Source organism: Mercurialis annua, linkage group LG1-X (genome assembly GCF_937616625.2).
Source record: "Mercurialis annua linkage group LG1-X, ddMerAnnu1.2, whole genome shotgun sequence".
Lineage (NCBI taxonomy): Eukaryota > Viridiplantae > Streptophyta > Magnoliopsida > Malpighiales > Euphorbiaceae > Mercurialis > Mercurialis annua.
In genome coordinates this window covers 53,193,704-53,206,571 of record NC_065570.1, presented here as the reverse complement: position 1 = coordinate 53,206,571, position 12,868 = coordinate 53,193,704, and the positions used below count along the sequence as shown (strand labels likewise).

The window sequence follows — 12,868 nt, the reverse complement described above, 5'->3', positions numbered from 1 at the left end:
TTTATATGTATGTCATCTTAAATTTAAATTTTGTATTTTATAGTAAAAAAAAACACAAATGAATAATTTTCTTTTTAATAATGATTTTTATCTTTTTATTGTACTTGAGCTCGAATTTGAACTTGTATGACACATTTAACTTGATCTCAATTTAAAATTTTATTTTATTAAATATATTAAAATCTGTATATAATAACTGAATCAAAAGTTTACTCAACCCAAAATTATATGCCTAAATCTGCCACTGAATTGGGTTATATCCGAATGCTACACCCTTGGTAAATTTGATCAAACGGAAGGTTAAAAGCTGTACCATATTTTGACTTTTTATTTCAAAATGTATTAATGATTGAAGTGATAAAAAGGTTGATGAACTACATGTATGCTGTTGAGCAGAAGATACAAAAGGCCTGGAAATTGCCTCATAGAACATCATCTAGCTCCCTACCAGTTTTCCCATACTTTCTGTATTTACGAACATCCATTTGAGCTATTATGAGCAAACTGAGCTGACCAAGTGCCTACAAGCCAGGGGGTTTGAATAATGGGAGAAAATTGAACATGCCTTCCACATCAACCGGAACCTTAAGAGCACGCTTGAGAAGCTCCGGCGAAATTGTCTTTCCTTTCCAGGTATTAAACCATGGTCCTCCTCCAACTTCCACTGCTGCCATATCACTCGTAACATCCAAAATTTTCTACACACAACACAATAAAAAATGTATGAACAGCTATACCATCATAACGATGCAAAAACGACAGGAAATTGTTGGACCTTTAGCAATTCATGTCAAGATTGGTCATAAGGTATCTTTAGAGAGCCTGTGATCACTGAGGGATTAAGAAACACCCCGGCGGTTTTACTCATAACCATATAGAGTGGGCGAGATTTAAAAAGCTTTTAGAAAATAAAAAAGAAATTAGGTAATGCAACAGTTCAATCAGTATTGGAGTTAGAATAGTCACAAGTTAATGGAATATAGGGATGTGCAACACAATTGAAGTTTTATTTTTATTTTAAATTAAACAGACCAAATTTATAAGGATTTAAAATATTTCAAACTGAACTTAACTGAATCATTTTTCGGTTCTCTTTGTAACGAAAGTGAGCTGAAATTTTCTCACCTTCACACCAAACCAAACTGAAAAAAACCTATTTTTTATAATGTCAAATCAAATCAAATTTATCGGTTCGGGTTGGTTATTCAGTTTTGCACTATGCCTAATGTTATTCAAAGAGTTAGATAAGAAAATGAAAGCGTGAACATGCAAAATACAAGACGCACCTTGCCCTTAGTGCCATCATATCTGCGTTCCCAAATTTGCAATTTCAGATCAGCAAAACAAGTATCTTTGCAAGCTGGAGCAAGCCCAACTTCTGCTGTTGGAGCAAGCAAAGGTGACCCTGAGTCCTTTGTTGTTGCCTCCACTTCAACCTGCCATAAACGGTAAATTACACATCTACCTGATAACTCATAACCCCTATACATCCATTAGATCGTCCACAAAAGACTTAAAATAATCTGTTGGATTTCATGATTTCTACTTTTAGATTGAGTTCATGTCTTTAATGAGAACATAGTAGGTTTCCTATTGCGAATTAGCAAGAAGGCATAAGCTGTAAGAGATCAATCATTACCAAATGTGTCTCATTCTCAGCAGTAAAGAACCAGTAACCCCATGGAGAAACTTCCCAGCTTACAACACCATTCCATGGCACAAATTCATAAAAAATTCCATCATAATGCACTCCAACCTGCAGCACCAACGGGTCATCGAACAGTACTTTCAAGTATCAACTTGTAAAGAGGAAGCAAATTTCGGGGTTAAAAAAGCCTATACATATTAAGGCATATTGACAGAATGAGGTAGCAAAATACAAAGGTACAAGGATTGTACAGTGGGGGAGTAGTTCTAGGTTATCAGACTTCAGTAATAAATTTACTCGGATGAAGAGAAGTAGGGTAATATGGTATAGGAGATTCAATAGAAAAAATACCAATGCAGCATTTTCAAAAGTTTCAGTCAGTCCAGGCAATTGCCTCAAGCCACCGCCTACAGTAAGAGCAACTTCTCCACTTGCACCTTCAAAGACATTACATTGAACCTACAGTCAAACATTAAAAACTGAATATGCAGCCAAACAACAACTATTTTCTTCATTTAAGTAAAAAGGGTAGGTATGTTCAGACAATTACCCAAAACCATTTCCTTGGGAAGCCTCCACCCCAGTTCTTTTCTGAGTAAGAAGGTGCATCTTTGAACTCAAATCTATCACCACCCCACTCTATCCAGCCTGCAACCCAGTCAAAAACCTTATTGCCAAACGAATATATAGCCTCCATGCATAGCACTGTTATCAACTGGAAAAAAAACTAGGATATGTAAATTTCCTAAAATCTATACACTTCATCTAGCAAATTCTTCCCCTCGTGACCTTCAAAGAAACAGAAGCACCACAAACAGAATGCAGAACATCCATATGAACTGATTTATGCTACCTGAACAAGTTTTCCTAAGAAAGAAAGATTTGACTCATAAGTTTATAAGGCCCATTGTGAGATGTGAAATACTGAAGCTCAGTGTTCTCTGTTTAATATCATACAAGATAGCCAAACAGTTTTAATATGTCTAAATGCTGATAAGTGTGATAAGTTAAAAGGAGCTGAGCTAATGCCTGTTGAAAGTCCTCCAGCCATGCATGATTGCCAATGGGGTTCAAAAACAGGAAAAGCAGCAAGCCAGCCTGCAGTGGACTTTTGCTTGGATTCTACATCACCCCATCCATAAACAGGACGAGTACTGTATTCCCAACGTGCAGTTTTCACAATTTCTGCAAAATCTGACCTGCAATTGAAAGAAAATCCGGTCAGACGGTTTAATCCAAGATTTTAAAGAAGTACTAGGAAACAGGATGGAATTCTCTCTGAAAGTACTGCCACGTTTAAGGCCAGAGTTCAACCTGTTGCCACCATGACTTTCATTTTCCATAATGCACATTCATAAACATAGAGGAGGGGCCCTGCTACTTTGAGAAAACATCTCATTGTATCTTCCAACAGATGATAGATTACAATGCAGAATAATGTCCACTATTCGATCCTGGAACAGTGACTATAAGGTACTAAGATAAGTTCAAAGTACCTGCCATCATCACAAATAAAACCTTGGTGCCAAAGTGGGGTGACTTGAAAACCTTCTGAAACTCTTTTATTAAACTCCTGCATAAATCACAGATTAAAAAAATGTAGGTGATGCCTTGCACTAATAGCACTGATCTCAGATAAGTACATGTTTGTCACATTAAAATTCCAGGATCATAATTTGACCATAATTTCAGAAAGGAACCAACTGTTGCAGAACTTTTACATAACTGCTGATCAAAGACTGAGAAGGACAACTGTATAAATTGTTAGAATATTAGAACCACAAATCTTTTCCAAGTGAGATCTTAAGCACTCATTATCTTCCTTGCTGGACAAGGAAACTTAAAAAAATGAACATAAAGCATTTCAACGTTTTAACTAAAAAGGATAAAATTAAATGAATATATATATCAACCTGAGGAGGAACCTCCGTGGTAGGAGGCTGCATGCCTTTCTCGGCCACAAAAGTATTCCCTAGCATCAGTTCATGCCTATCTATGCATTAAGAACCAGTAGTTAGACACTCAACGGAGAAGTTTCCCATTAAAAGCATCAAAATACAAAAAGGAATCGAGAAATACACAAATGCAAAGATGGTGTTAATATACGTGCATCAAGCTTCTTATATAGCATTAACTATAATCGGGAAGTAATGCGATTGCTTCGGGAACAAAATCCTGAAACTTTTAAAAACTTACTTCCCCAGAAATTTTGAGATTCCTCTGAGCGTTGACATATATATTTATCATCAGCCCCAAGAATTTGAGCCATAACCCCAGTTGATCGAGGTCCATACTGTGCAATTTCCAATGGTGTTAATTTCTTACGAAATGCCGGATTTTCTACAGCATACATAAAACAAAAACTCTGATTCTTTTCAGGAATTGAGACCCTGAAGTACCAACCCTCGAAAAATTTCCGCGATGTTCCATCAAAATGGTACCTGAATCAATCAAAAAGCGAGAGAGAAAGCCGATCAAATCAGCATTGGAAATGGATGCCTAGACCCCTATCAAAATTTGGCTTTCATAGAAACTGTACATACAAATAGATAATCATTCTCCTTAAATTCAAACTAATGGAAACAAGACCATTATTAACAAAAAATAAAAACTCGTAAAGTACTCTAATAAAACTAAAAACCAAAACATAAAAGTAGATCTTACTTCTACTAAATTCAAGCTATTTAAATGTAAGAGAATCAAAAGAAAAAATAAAATTATTAATCAAGAACTGCTGTTTTTGGCAGAACACGCCTAAATTAATCAAACAATGCTCAATCATTCTAAAAAAGAATTACCCGCTGTGAGGAGTGCGAAGATGGCGATCAGTAGGAGTAGGGGCATAGACAGGAGTAACAGAGCTCAGTGTTTCAGCAGCAGAAGTGGAAGAAATTTGGCTGTTAGTTAGGGAATTGGAAATTGAAAATGGGAACCCTAGCTTCTTCTTCTTCTTCTTTAGTAACTGAAACTTAGAAGATCGAAAGGGTTTGAGCTTAACAATGGAATTAGTGTTGATAGAGCGACTAAACCCTAAGTTTGGAGAGAATTGGTGCGAGTACGGCACGTTTATTTCCATTCGAACAAGTTTTACTGTTAATCGTTCAATTCGAAGTTTCTTGTTTCTGGGTCAACTCAGTTGTATCTAAAGAGTTGAGGCTGCAGTTGAAACAACAAGTGCCTCTAAGGTGGCGCCAAATTGGACACTTGTCCCAAACATCTGAATTTAGCAGACAAGTTTTTTCAAAATGAAAAGTTCATCCGTCGCCTAAACTTCAGTGTCAATTTTCATCGCCGACACTTTTTTGTTAGAAATTAAAATGACCAACCCTTTAAGATTTAGCGACAATTACCGTCGATTTTGTACTCGTCTTATACTTTTTATAATTACTCTCAAACTATTCCATTTTTATAAAATAATTAAAAAAATTAAATCATAATTTATTAATTATATTTATCCAATTTTATAAATATCTATAAAAAATATATTTTTCTTAGCCAACGTGTTGTACATCATAAATACATCATAAAATACCAATGCAAAAATAAAAAACAATATTAAAAAAATAAAACATAAAAAAATATAAAATGTCATTATTTATTAAAAATTGATATCTTTTATTAAAAAATATAAAAGAGTTTGACCCTTATATGAACGGTGGAGATGGCCCTGGGATGAGAGTAGAATATAATAGAGAGGGATACAGAGAATGAAAACTGAAGCATCATACAGTCTTGAATAAACAGAGTTTGTCGAACAGCATCTTGTAAAAACTTCATCAGGTCAGTTTGCTCTTCTGTACTTGTTCTAATTTTAATAATTATAATCACTAATTACCTTTTACTTTCTTGTTTTAATTTCGTTATTTGATTCGATCCACGATTAAAGATTGCCATTAATCTGTTTGGAAGCCGAGAAACTTACGAGGTTGAGATTGTTTTAAACTATGCGATGGGGTTTTTAATTGTATTTTGGCTTTCTTTTTTCTCTCATGTGCGTTTTGATTAATTAATTTTTGGAATTGAATGTTTACAAAGGATTCAACTTTTTCTATTTTCTTTGTTGCTGCTGCTGTTTGTGATTTTAAAGAAATTGTGTGATTTTTACTGCTCAATAAATTTGTTTTACATAATTTTATTGTAATTCTTTTTATCCAGTAAACTGTCTTCTTAACTCAGTTCATTTATGCAGTTTCTTGAATCTCTGTTGGTTACCAATCAACAACTAGCATGCAGGTCAGCCAAATATGATTTCTTTTTAGTAAATTTTAAAGATTTTGAAACTGTTAAATTGAAAAGTAATTTTTTGTTGTTGTTGAAGCTATGTGTTTGTTCAATTTATGGCAATTAGTTTGTGTTTTATTTATGTATGTTTTTATGCTTACTTACAGGCATCAAGGGCAAGGCTTTTCAAGGAATACAAAGAAGTGCAGCGAGAAAAGACAGCCGATCCTGATATTCAACTAGTTTGCGACGATTCCAACATCTTTAAATGGAATGCTCTTATCAAGGTTTTTTTTTTTCAATTTGTTGAGAGTAATGGTAATTGAGTCAGTTGAATTTGGTTTAATTTGTCTCTTATTATTCAATAGGGACCGACTGAGACGCCTTATGAGAGTGGAGTTTTCCAGCTTTCCTTTAATGTCCCAGAACAGTATCCTTTGCAACCTCCTCAAGTGCGGTTCTTGACAAAAATATTTCATCCGAATGTGCACTTTAAGGTATTTATTATATTGTGTCATATCTTAATTTCCACGCACTCCATCTCTCTGTTTCTGTCGGTATTTGGATGTTTAGCTGAAGACTATTAGGCTTTTGAAGGATTTACCTGGGCATAAAGTTACAGTTGCTATTTTGTATTCATTCCGTCTGTTTTTAGAGAATTAAACGACACTGTATTAGCCTGCCGTAGTCATAATTAATTTTTTGTGACCTGTTTTTTACCAAAATCACATGAATGTTCGGTCTTTTTTATGCCCCTATTTTGTTGGGGTGTACTAAGATAATTGACTGAATAAAACTGTTTTGTGAACGATTTCTCCAGACGGGGGAGATATGTCTCGATATATTGAAGAATGCTTGGAGTCCGGCTTGGACACTTCAGTCTGTTTGCAGGGCTATAATTGCTTTGATGGCCCATCCTGAAGCTGATAGCCCTTTGAACTGTGATTCTGGTAAGTTGATCGATTACGGAATCCTTCTGTCTCGATGATTACAGTTACAGAGTGATTAAAGGAAGTCGTATGGAACTATGTGATCATTGTAGAATTAGTACAGCACATCATATGAATGGGAAATAAATAGATAAATGAGTAATTAAACTATTTTTAATAAAGCTTGACGAAACTTGGAAGATATCTGTTTTTTATTGTGTTACACGTGTACTTGCCCAAGCACCCCTTCTCATCAATGTTGCTGCTCTGTAAGGTTAAGGTTAATGAATAGAGTTAAAGGTTACAGATATATTGTACATAAACTTTTTGAATCCTACGTTTCAACATTTCGTTTTTATTTCCAAAAATACTTTAAGAACTTTAAAACTCCGGAACACCTTTTTATAAAAATTGTCGTTGACATTACATGTGTTTTCGTTGGAGTTTAAATATCTTTTTGATATCACATGCGGTTTTCTCGCCTATGCCCTGAAGATATTCCGTCTGACTGGTTTGTACAGGCAATCTTCTACGCTCGGGGGATATCAGAGGTTTTCAATCCATGGCAAGAATGTATACTAGACTGGCAGCCTCGCCAAAGAAAGGATGAACTTCTCAGTTAGTAAGGCCAATGTTATTTATGTTCAGTGTTGAAATTTGATGCTTTGCTGAAGAGAGTTTCTTACCACACCAAACTATTGTATTTGTATCTTGTATTCTGTGGCTTTAAACTCAAACTGTTTAAAATATTTACCAACTAGCGTAGAATTATGTGAAAGAAGACCTACAAAAGACAAAGGCGAGATTTACATTCACCTTTACATTAGAGGAATTTACATCCTCTACGTTCTTTTTTAGTTTTATTTCAAATATACCTTCATTTCTTCTTGCTCAACACTTTTATGCTTTGTGTCTTATTATTTTACAGATTTACGCCTCCCTTGTTCTCTAACTGCTTCTATTCAATTTTTTATCTTTAAAATCATTGATATTTATGTTTCTTTCATCTTTCCATCAGTTAAACCCTTTTTATTATTATTATTTTCAATAAACAGAAAATATTATTACTAAATGGCAGAATGAGAAAATCACCGTGATAACTCAATAAATTCAAGATCAATTAATTAAAATGCGGGCTTCTCTTTCATTTTAATTAGAGCTTTCTGCGTGTTGACCGTTCCGCTGGCCTGAGGTATCTTATTGATCTCACAAATAAGCTTATTCTATTTGTCCTTGTGTGCGCTAATTGTAGCAGGTTACTAATAATGATGAGAAGTTCAGTATAGGACCCTCTCTCAGTACTCATGATGAGTCTTGAGTGTAAAAACATAAAATGATAAAAATATAATATGCAGGTCCTGCAATTTTCATAGCTTTTAGTCTGTATATGTGGTCAGTGATTACGAAGTGGCTATTGTATTGAGCTGTATTCATTTGATAATTATGATGTCTTATTAGAGGTATGCCAATGGTTTAAGTCTCACTCTCAACTCGCGATTCTCTGTGCCATATAATTTATTTTTCTTTGTTGCTCATAGTGAAGTACAACGATTTCCTTTGTTTAGGTACCAAAATATGGAAAAGGAAGAACAAGACAATGCTAGATAATAAACTCGGATTAATTAGTAAGATGTTTTTTGGCTTAACGTATATTTGGGTCCCTGCACTTTCACACTTTTAACAATTGAATCCATGTACTAAACAATGTTCATGTTGGGATCCTACAATATCAATCTCATCCAAATAATGTCCTTCCGTCCATGCAAATACATTGATCAATACTGCATTGGAGAGCCACTATAGATAATTTACCATCCTGATGAAGCTGGCATCCATGAGCTTTTTATCTCGTCTCTGATGGAATATGCCTCTCCATAACAAACATCCTCTTTTTTTTGCTTCATTGGCTTGCATTCTGGATCCATTCAGCCTGTAGAATACAACACTTGGGTCAACCCCCTTTATCTAGACTGTCGGTAAAGTCGTCTTTGTTTTTCTTTAGCACCCCTAATATCTCTACTTTTCCTTTCTTTGGTAATCCTGCTCCGCCTTTACTATTTTGGGGATATATCCTTCTAGTTCTCTCTCTTCTAGTTCACCATGCGGCTCTACCTTTAGTTCTCATTCATCATCATTCATAACCTCTGTTATTTATATGGATGGTACCTCATACGCACCCGGTAGCATTACCTTGCTACCTTTTGATTTTCTTTTAGCGTGACCATTATGAGAATTTTCATGCATGGTGTACAATATTGGTCTCCTCATGATTGTGTTGTAAGCCAACAGTATGTCTACCACAATGAATAATGCTTTTGTTTTCATTTGTTGCTCCTTTTAGGCCTCCCTCTGCTTCACTGCTCTCCTCTCCAAGTTTTAAGGTTAATTCAGACGCTTCTTCTCGTCTGACAGTGTTCCTCCCAAACTGACTAAAGATGTGGAGACTGGTTTGAGATTTAGGACCGAGCAGCCCAACGCTATGTAAACTTGCTAGCATATTATTTACCAACATCCTTTTTACTCAAAAGAATTCCGCTAAACCTAACACTACTAATACATCCTGATGGGAGAATTCCATCCTTGCACCATCCTTGGCCCTAAAAGATACTTCAGATAATGGTTTGGTTTCTAATACTTACACGATCATTTTTTGCTTCTTCTTTCTTCCTCTTTTATATTCATGGCCAACAATTCCTCTCCTTATTGTATTAATTACTCCGCCTCATTCTATTTTTTGGCTTTTAGGGTTCTCCTTCCCTGTTGTCACTTGGCTCCGACGGAAATTTCCTTCTCTCCGGCCTCCTTTGTTTCTTGGTTCATGAGCTACAATATTCTTTCATCCGATCAATGCTGAATAAGACGATAAATCTCTCGTTTTAGGTGCCTGCATGTGTATATTATATTGGACCAAGATTTGTTTAATGGGGCACATTATCTATCTTCCTTTCTCATTTTTGGCCTGGGAGTTGGCCTTGTATCCCTTCCTTGGTATGGGCATTAATCCCTCAATTCATATTTGTCATTTCCTTTGTTATTCAGAGAAGAAAAAAAGGCGAGGTGTCGAGCTTTGTCCTGCTGAGCTAACAATCTTTCTCTGTTTGCTCGTTATCTAGGTTGATGTAATTCCATGTTTGATCCAATTGGGTGTAGCTGTACACCAGATTTACAATTAAATTGTCTCTTAAGGCTAACACAGTGGTGTTGTCTTGTATTGTGTCAATTGCAGTGTCGTCATTTAGATCCTCAACTATTGTTTCTTAATTATTGAACCTTGTCGTAAAGCTTTTCAAGCTTTCTCCAGGCTTTCGATAACATTTTTTTTCTCTCTCTGTATGCTTACTGCAGAATGTGTTCTAAAGGTTGTAGCTTGTTCATAAAAACTGTTAAGGACCTCTTTTTAAACTTCAGTATAACTTTTGTGTCAATCCGTTCAGTGTTGTTAGGATTATTTTGCAAACTGATGCCTATATATGCTTTGCACCCTCATGGTGACCTGAAAACATGTTGGGTAGGTCATTGGGTCACCCTTTCCATCATAATTATTTAATTGAGGGATTTTATACTTAGTTGGGAAAGGTCCATCTCTGATTTCTCGAGCCAAGGGGGAGCCGATTTGCAGGTATCATGTCGCCCTTGTTTTTCTTTTTCCTGCCTTTAGTTTTTCAATCTCGTATGTCACCCTGTTGGATATATCTCAATCCAGAGTCTGTCTCCAATTGGAGTCGGCATCTAACTTGTGGATGCTCTCTATCATCTTTCTTTTTATCGATGTCCTTTCCTTTGATTAAGGTCTCTTTATTAAGGGTGCTCGACAATTCTACTTAATTCCTACAGAGGCTTGCGATATTGTTTGTCCCTCTTCCAATCCCGAGCAGTCTTAAGAATTTATCCAAGAAACAAACTTGTCTGTTCTCTAAACGTTGCTTGTTGGTATAACTCGTCGTTGGTGGTACTCAAGTCTGAGGCATTGTGTGACTATTTGGGTTGCCAGAAAGGCGGCTTGGTTTTGCTATTGGAGCAGAGTTGCTTGCATTTTCGTAAATGCATATAGATTATAACTATGGTAGTCTATGCATTCTTGGATTTGGAGTAAAGTAGCGTTTAACATTTCAGTCTGTTTTGGGGCCCCTTATCGTTCAGGGGATTATCTTTTGTCGTCGGGTAAGGTTATTTTTTGTACCTTTGACTCAGATTTCACTGTATCGTTATATCTCAATCAGTTTTAGGAATCTGAGTCACAAGTCGCATTGTTTCCCGAGCTTTTGCAAGTTGGGGTACACCTTGAATGAGCCTAATGTGAAGTTGTTTACGTGTACCTTTTTATAATTGGGAAGGAAAGAATGCTTATGGAAAAAATTAAACATAAGTTTGTTAGTTTGCTATTAAACGCTTATACTATCTGAAGTTGTTTCCATATACTTTATTACCGAATATTCTATCCAACTAGATTATAGTATTTACTTATAAACATAAATATTAATAAAAATAATATTTTTAAAAAAATTAAATTTTCGGTCGATTTGGCTTAGCGATAATAAACATATAAAACAAAGAGTAAATTAAATTAAACCCTATATCTCAATTTCTATAAAAGTATACATTAGCGACTCAAAAAAATATTATGTGCAGAAATCTCTCATTTTATTTTTTATCTTTTCATTTATACCTCAAAATATTTTTTTTCCCTTTTTATCCCTGTTATCCTCAAGCCAAGGCAAAGATCCAACATTCAAACTCTACCACTGTCGCTAACCATATCACATGCTCCGACGACCGTCCATGACTTCCGTTTATGCTCTGACGACCACCGATGACTGCCGCAATCAACCAAAAACCTTCCGTCTAATCTCAATCAAGCTCTTTCTCGATTAGGCCAAATCAATTAAATCTATAACATCCCAGAAAATGAGGAACAATCATTGTTTGGATTTTCTCAAAAGGCAAGCCTCTAATCTCTTTTCAATTTTTTTAGGAATCTTTTGGTTTTGCTTTTAATCTTCTTATTTGTTTCCTCTCCTTCTTTCTGTTTGGTTGTTACCGAAAATAAATCTGAAAATATAGATTGATAGTTTTGTATACATAATACAGGAATAGTAGAGGGTTTTAATTAGATGATAAGATCTATTGATAGTATTTTTGTTGATATTCAATCATTTTCATGATGATCTTTGGATTCCGGTCCATGTTATGAGCAAATTCTGAAGTTGTGTGGTAATGTGTTCTCATAGTATTAGGAAGCTAACAAAGGATGGGAGCATCAAAATGAAAAACCGGGTATAACGTGGAAGCGGCCAACCGTTGGTTGGATAAAACTCAACTCGGATGCGGGGAAAGCTTCTGATGGTTTGCGTTGTCTTGGGAGTATTATCTGAAATGCAGATGGGAATATGATGGATGCAACAAGAAGCTGATTGAAAACTGTATTGATATAATTTCTGCCAAAGAAGAAGCTATGTTGGTACTGCAACTTGCGAAGGATTGTGGTTGTTCGAAGTTAATTGTGAAGAGTGGCAATGGCTAACTTATTTTTGCTTTGAATTATGAAGCAGACTGTTTAAATGAGTTAGACGATCTTATTAAGGAACTACATATTTTAGCGAGTAGCTTTGATCAATTTCTTTGGTGCTTTACTCACAGAGAAGAAAACCAGATAGCCCATGAATTGGATGCAATAACGGAGTAGAATACGAGTAGAATATGGTATAAAGAGCATCCTGCAATTTTAGATCCAATTTGGCAAAGAGATAAGATGGTTATGAGTAGTGAAGGGTACTGCTGGTTTGGATCTTAATTGTTTGTTGTTTTAGTGTTTCTTTGAAAAAACAAAGAAAATCAATTGTTATGATCTGTAAAGACAATCTTACTAATTATAAATATGCAAATGTTGGATGTTTGTTTAAATTAACCTTATATCTTTATCATTTGCATTTTATTCTTTTTTTTGGTGTGATTTTTATTCTAATAGATTTATGATTTCTTTTAAAGTCAAGTGGGTGTTTGTTTGTTTATTGGTTTTACTTTTCTAAATCTGTTAAATTTATATTTTTGACCATGTTCTATATAAGGCCAA

General features: G+C 35.2%; 2 protein-coding genes across 3 annotated transcripts; one reads left to right on the top strand and one right to left on the bottom strand.

The window, feature by feature from the left end:
- Positions 1 to 300: 300 nt before the first annotated feature.
- Positions 301 to 4,981, bottom strand: LOC126664264 (tocopherol cyclase, chloroplastic). The gene is made up of 10 exons (XM_050356570.2): positions 4,447 to 4,981; positions 3,845 to 4,089; positions 3,562 to 3,641; positions 3,145 to 3,221; positions 2,678 to 2,847; positions 2,199 to 2,296; positions 2,000 to 2,107; positions 1,640 to 1,756; positions 1,287 to 1,436; positions 301 to 698 (listed from the first exon to the last, which is right to left on the bottom strand). Exons 1-10 carry the CDS (start codon positions 4,722 to 4,724, stop codon positions 522 to 524), a joined length of 1,500 nt encoding a protein of 499 aa, XP_050212527.1. The 5' UTR covers positions 4,725 to 4,981; the 3' UTR covers positions 301 to 521.
- A 338-nt stretch (positions 4,982 to 5,319) lies between these two features.
- On the top strand, positions 5,320 to 7,693 carry LOC126665486 (protein PEROXIN-4). Of its 2 annotated transcripts, none has more exons than XM_050358301.2 (6): positions 5,320 to 5,428; positions 5,838 to 5,881; positions 6,037 to 6,156; positions 6,238 to 6,366; positions 6,690 to 6,819; positions 7,320 to 7,693. In XM_050358301.2, the coding sequence occupies exons 2-6, from the start codon at positions 5,876 to 5,878 to the stop codon at positions 7,406 to 7,408; spliced, it is 474 nt and encodes a 157-aa protein (XP_050214258.1). In that variant the 5' UTR covers positions 5,320 to 5,428; positions 5,838 to 5,875; the 3' UTR covers positions 7,409 to 7,693. The 2 variants fall into 2 exon arrangements, with proteins under 2 accessions (XP_050214258.1, XP_050214259.1); XM_050358302.2 differs by lacking the exon at positions 5,320 to 5,428 and adding an exon at positions 5,451 to 5,573.
- Positions 7,694 to 12,868: the final 5,175 nt, after the last annotated feature.

Bases quoted from the DNA above. Each gene is read 5' to 3' on its own strand.
- LOC126664264 (XM_050356570.2), bottom strand. From the start codon at position 4,724: ATGGAAATAAACGTGCCGTACTCGCACCAATTCTCTCCAAACTTAGGG. The intron at 4,090-4,446 runs GTAATTCTTTTT...TGATTGATTCAG, and splicing joins CTTCGCACTCCTCACAGCGG to GTACCATTTTGATGGAACAT. The intron at 699-1,286 runs GTGCGTCTTGTA...TGTTGTGTGTAG, and splicing joins ATGATGGCACTAAGGGCAAG to AAAATTTTGGATGTTACGAG.
- LOC126665486 (XM_050358301.2), top strand. The intron at 6,157-6,237 runs GTTTTTTTTTTT...ATTATTCAATAG, and splicing joins AATGGAATGCTCTTATCAAG to GGACCGACTGAGACGCCTTA. The intron at 6,367-6,689 runs GTATTTATTATA...CGATTTCTCCAG, and splicing joins ATCCGAATGTGCACTTTAAG to ACGGGGGAGATATGTCTCGA.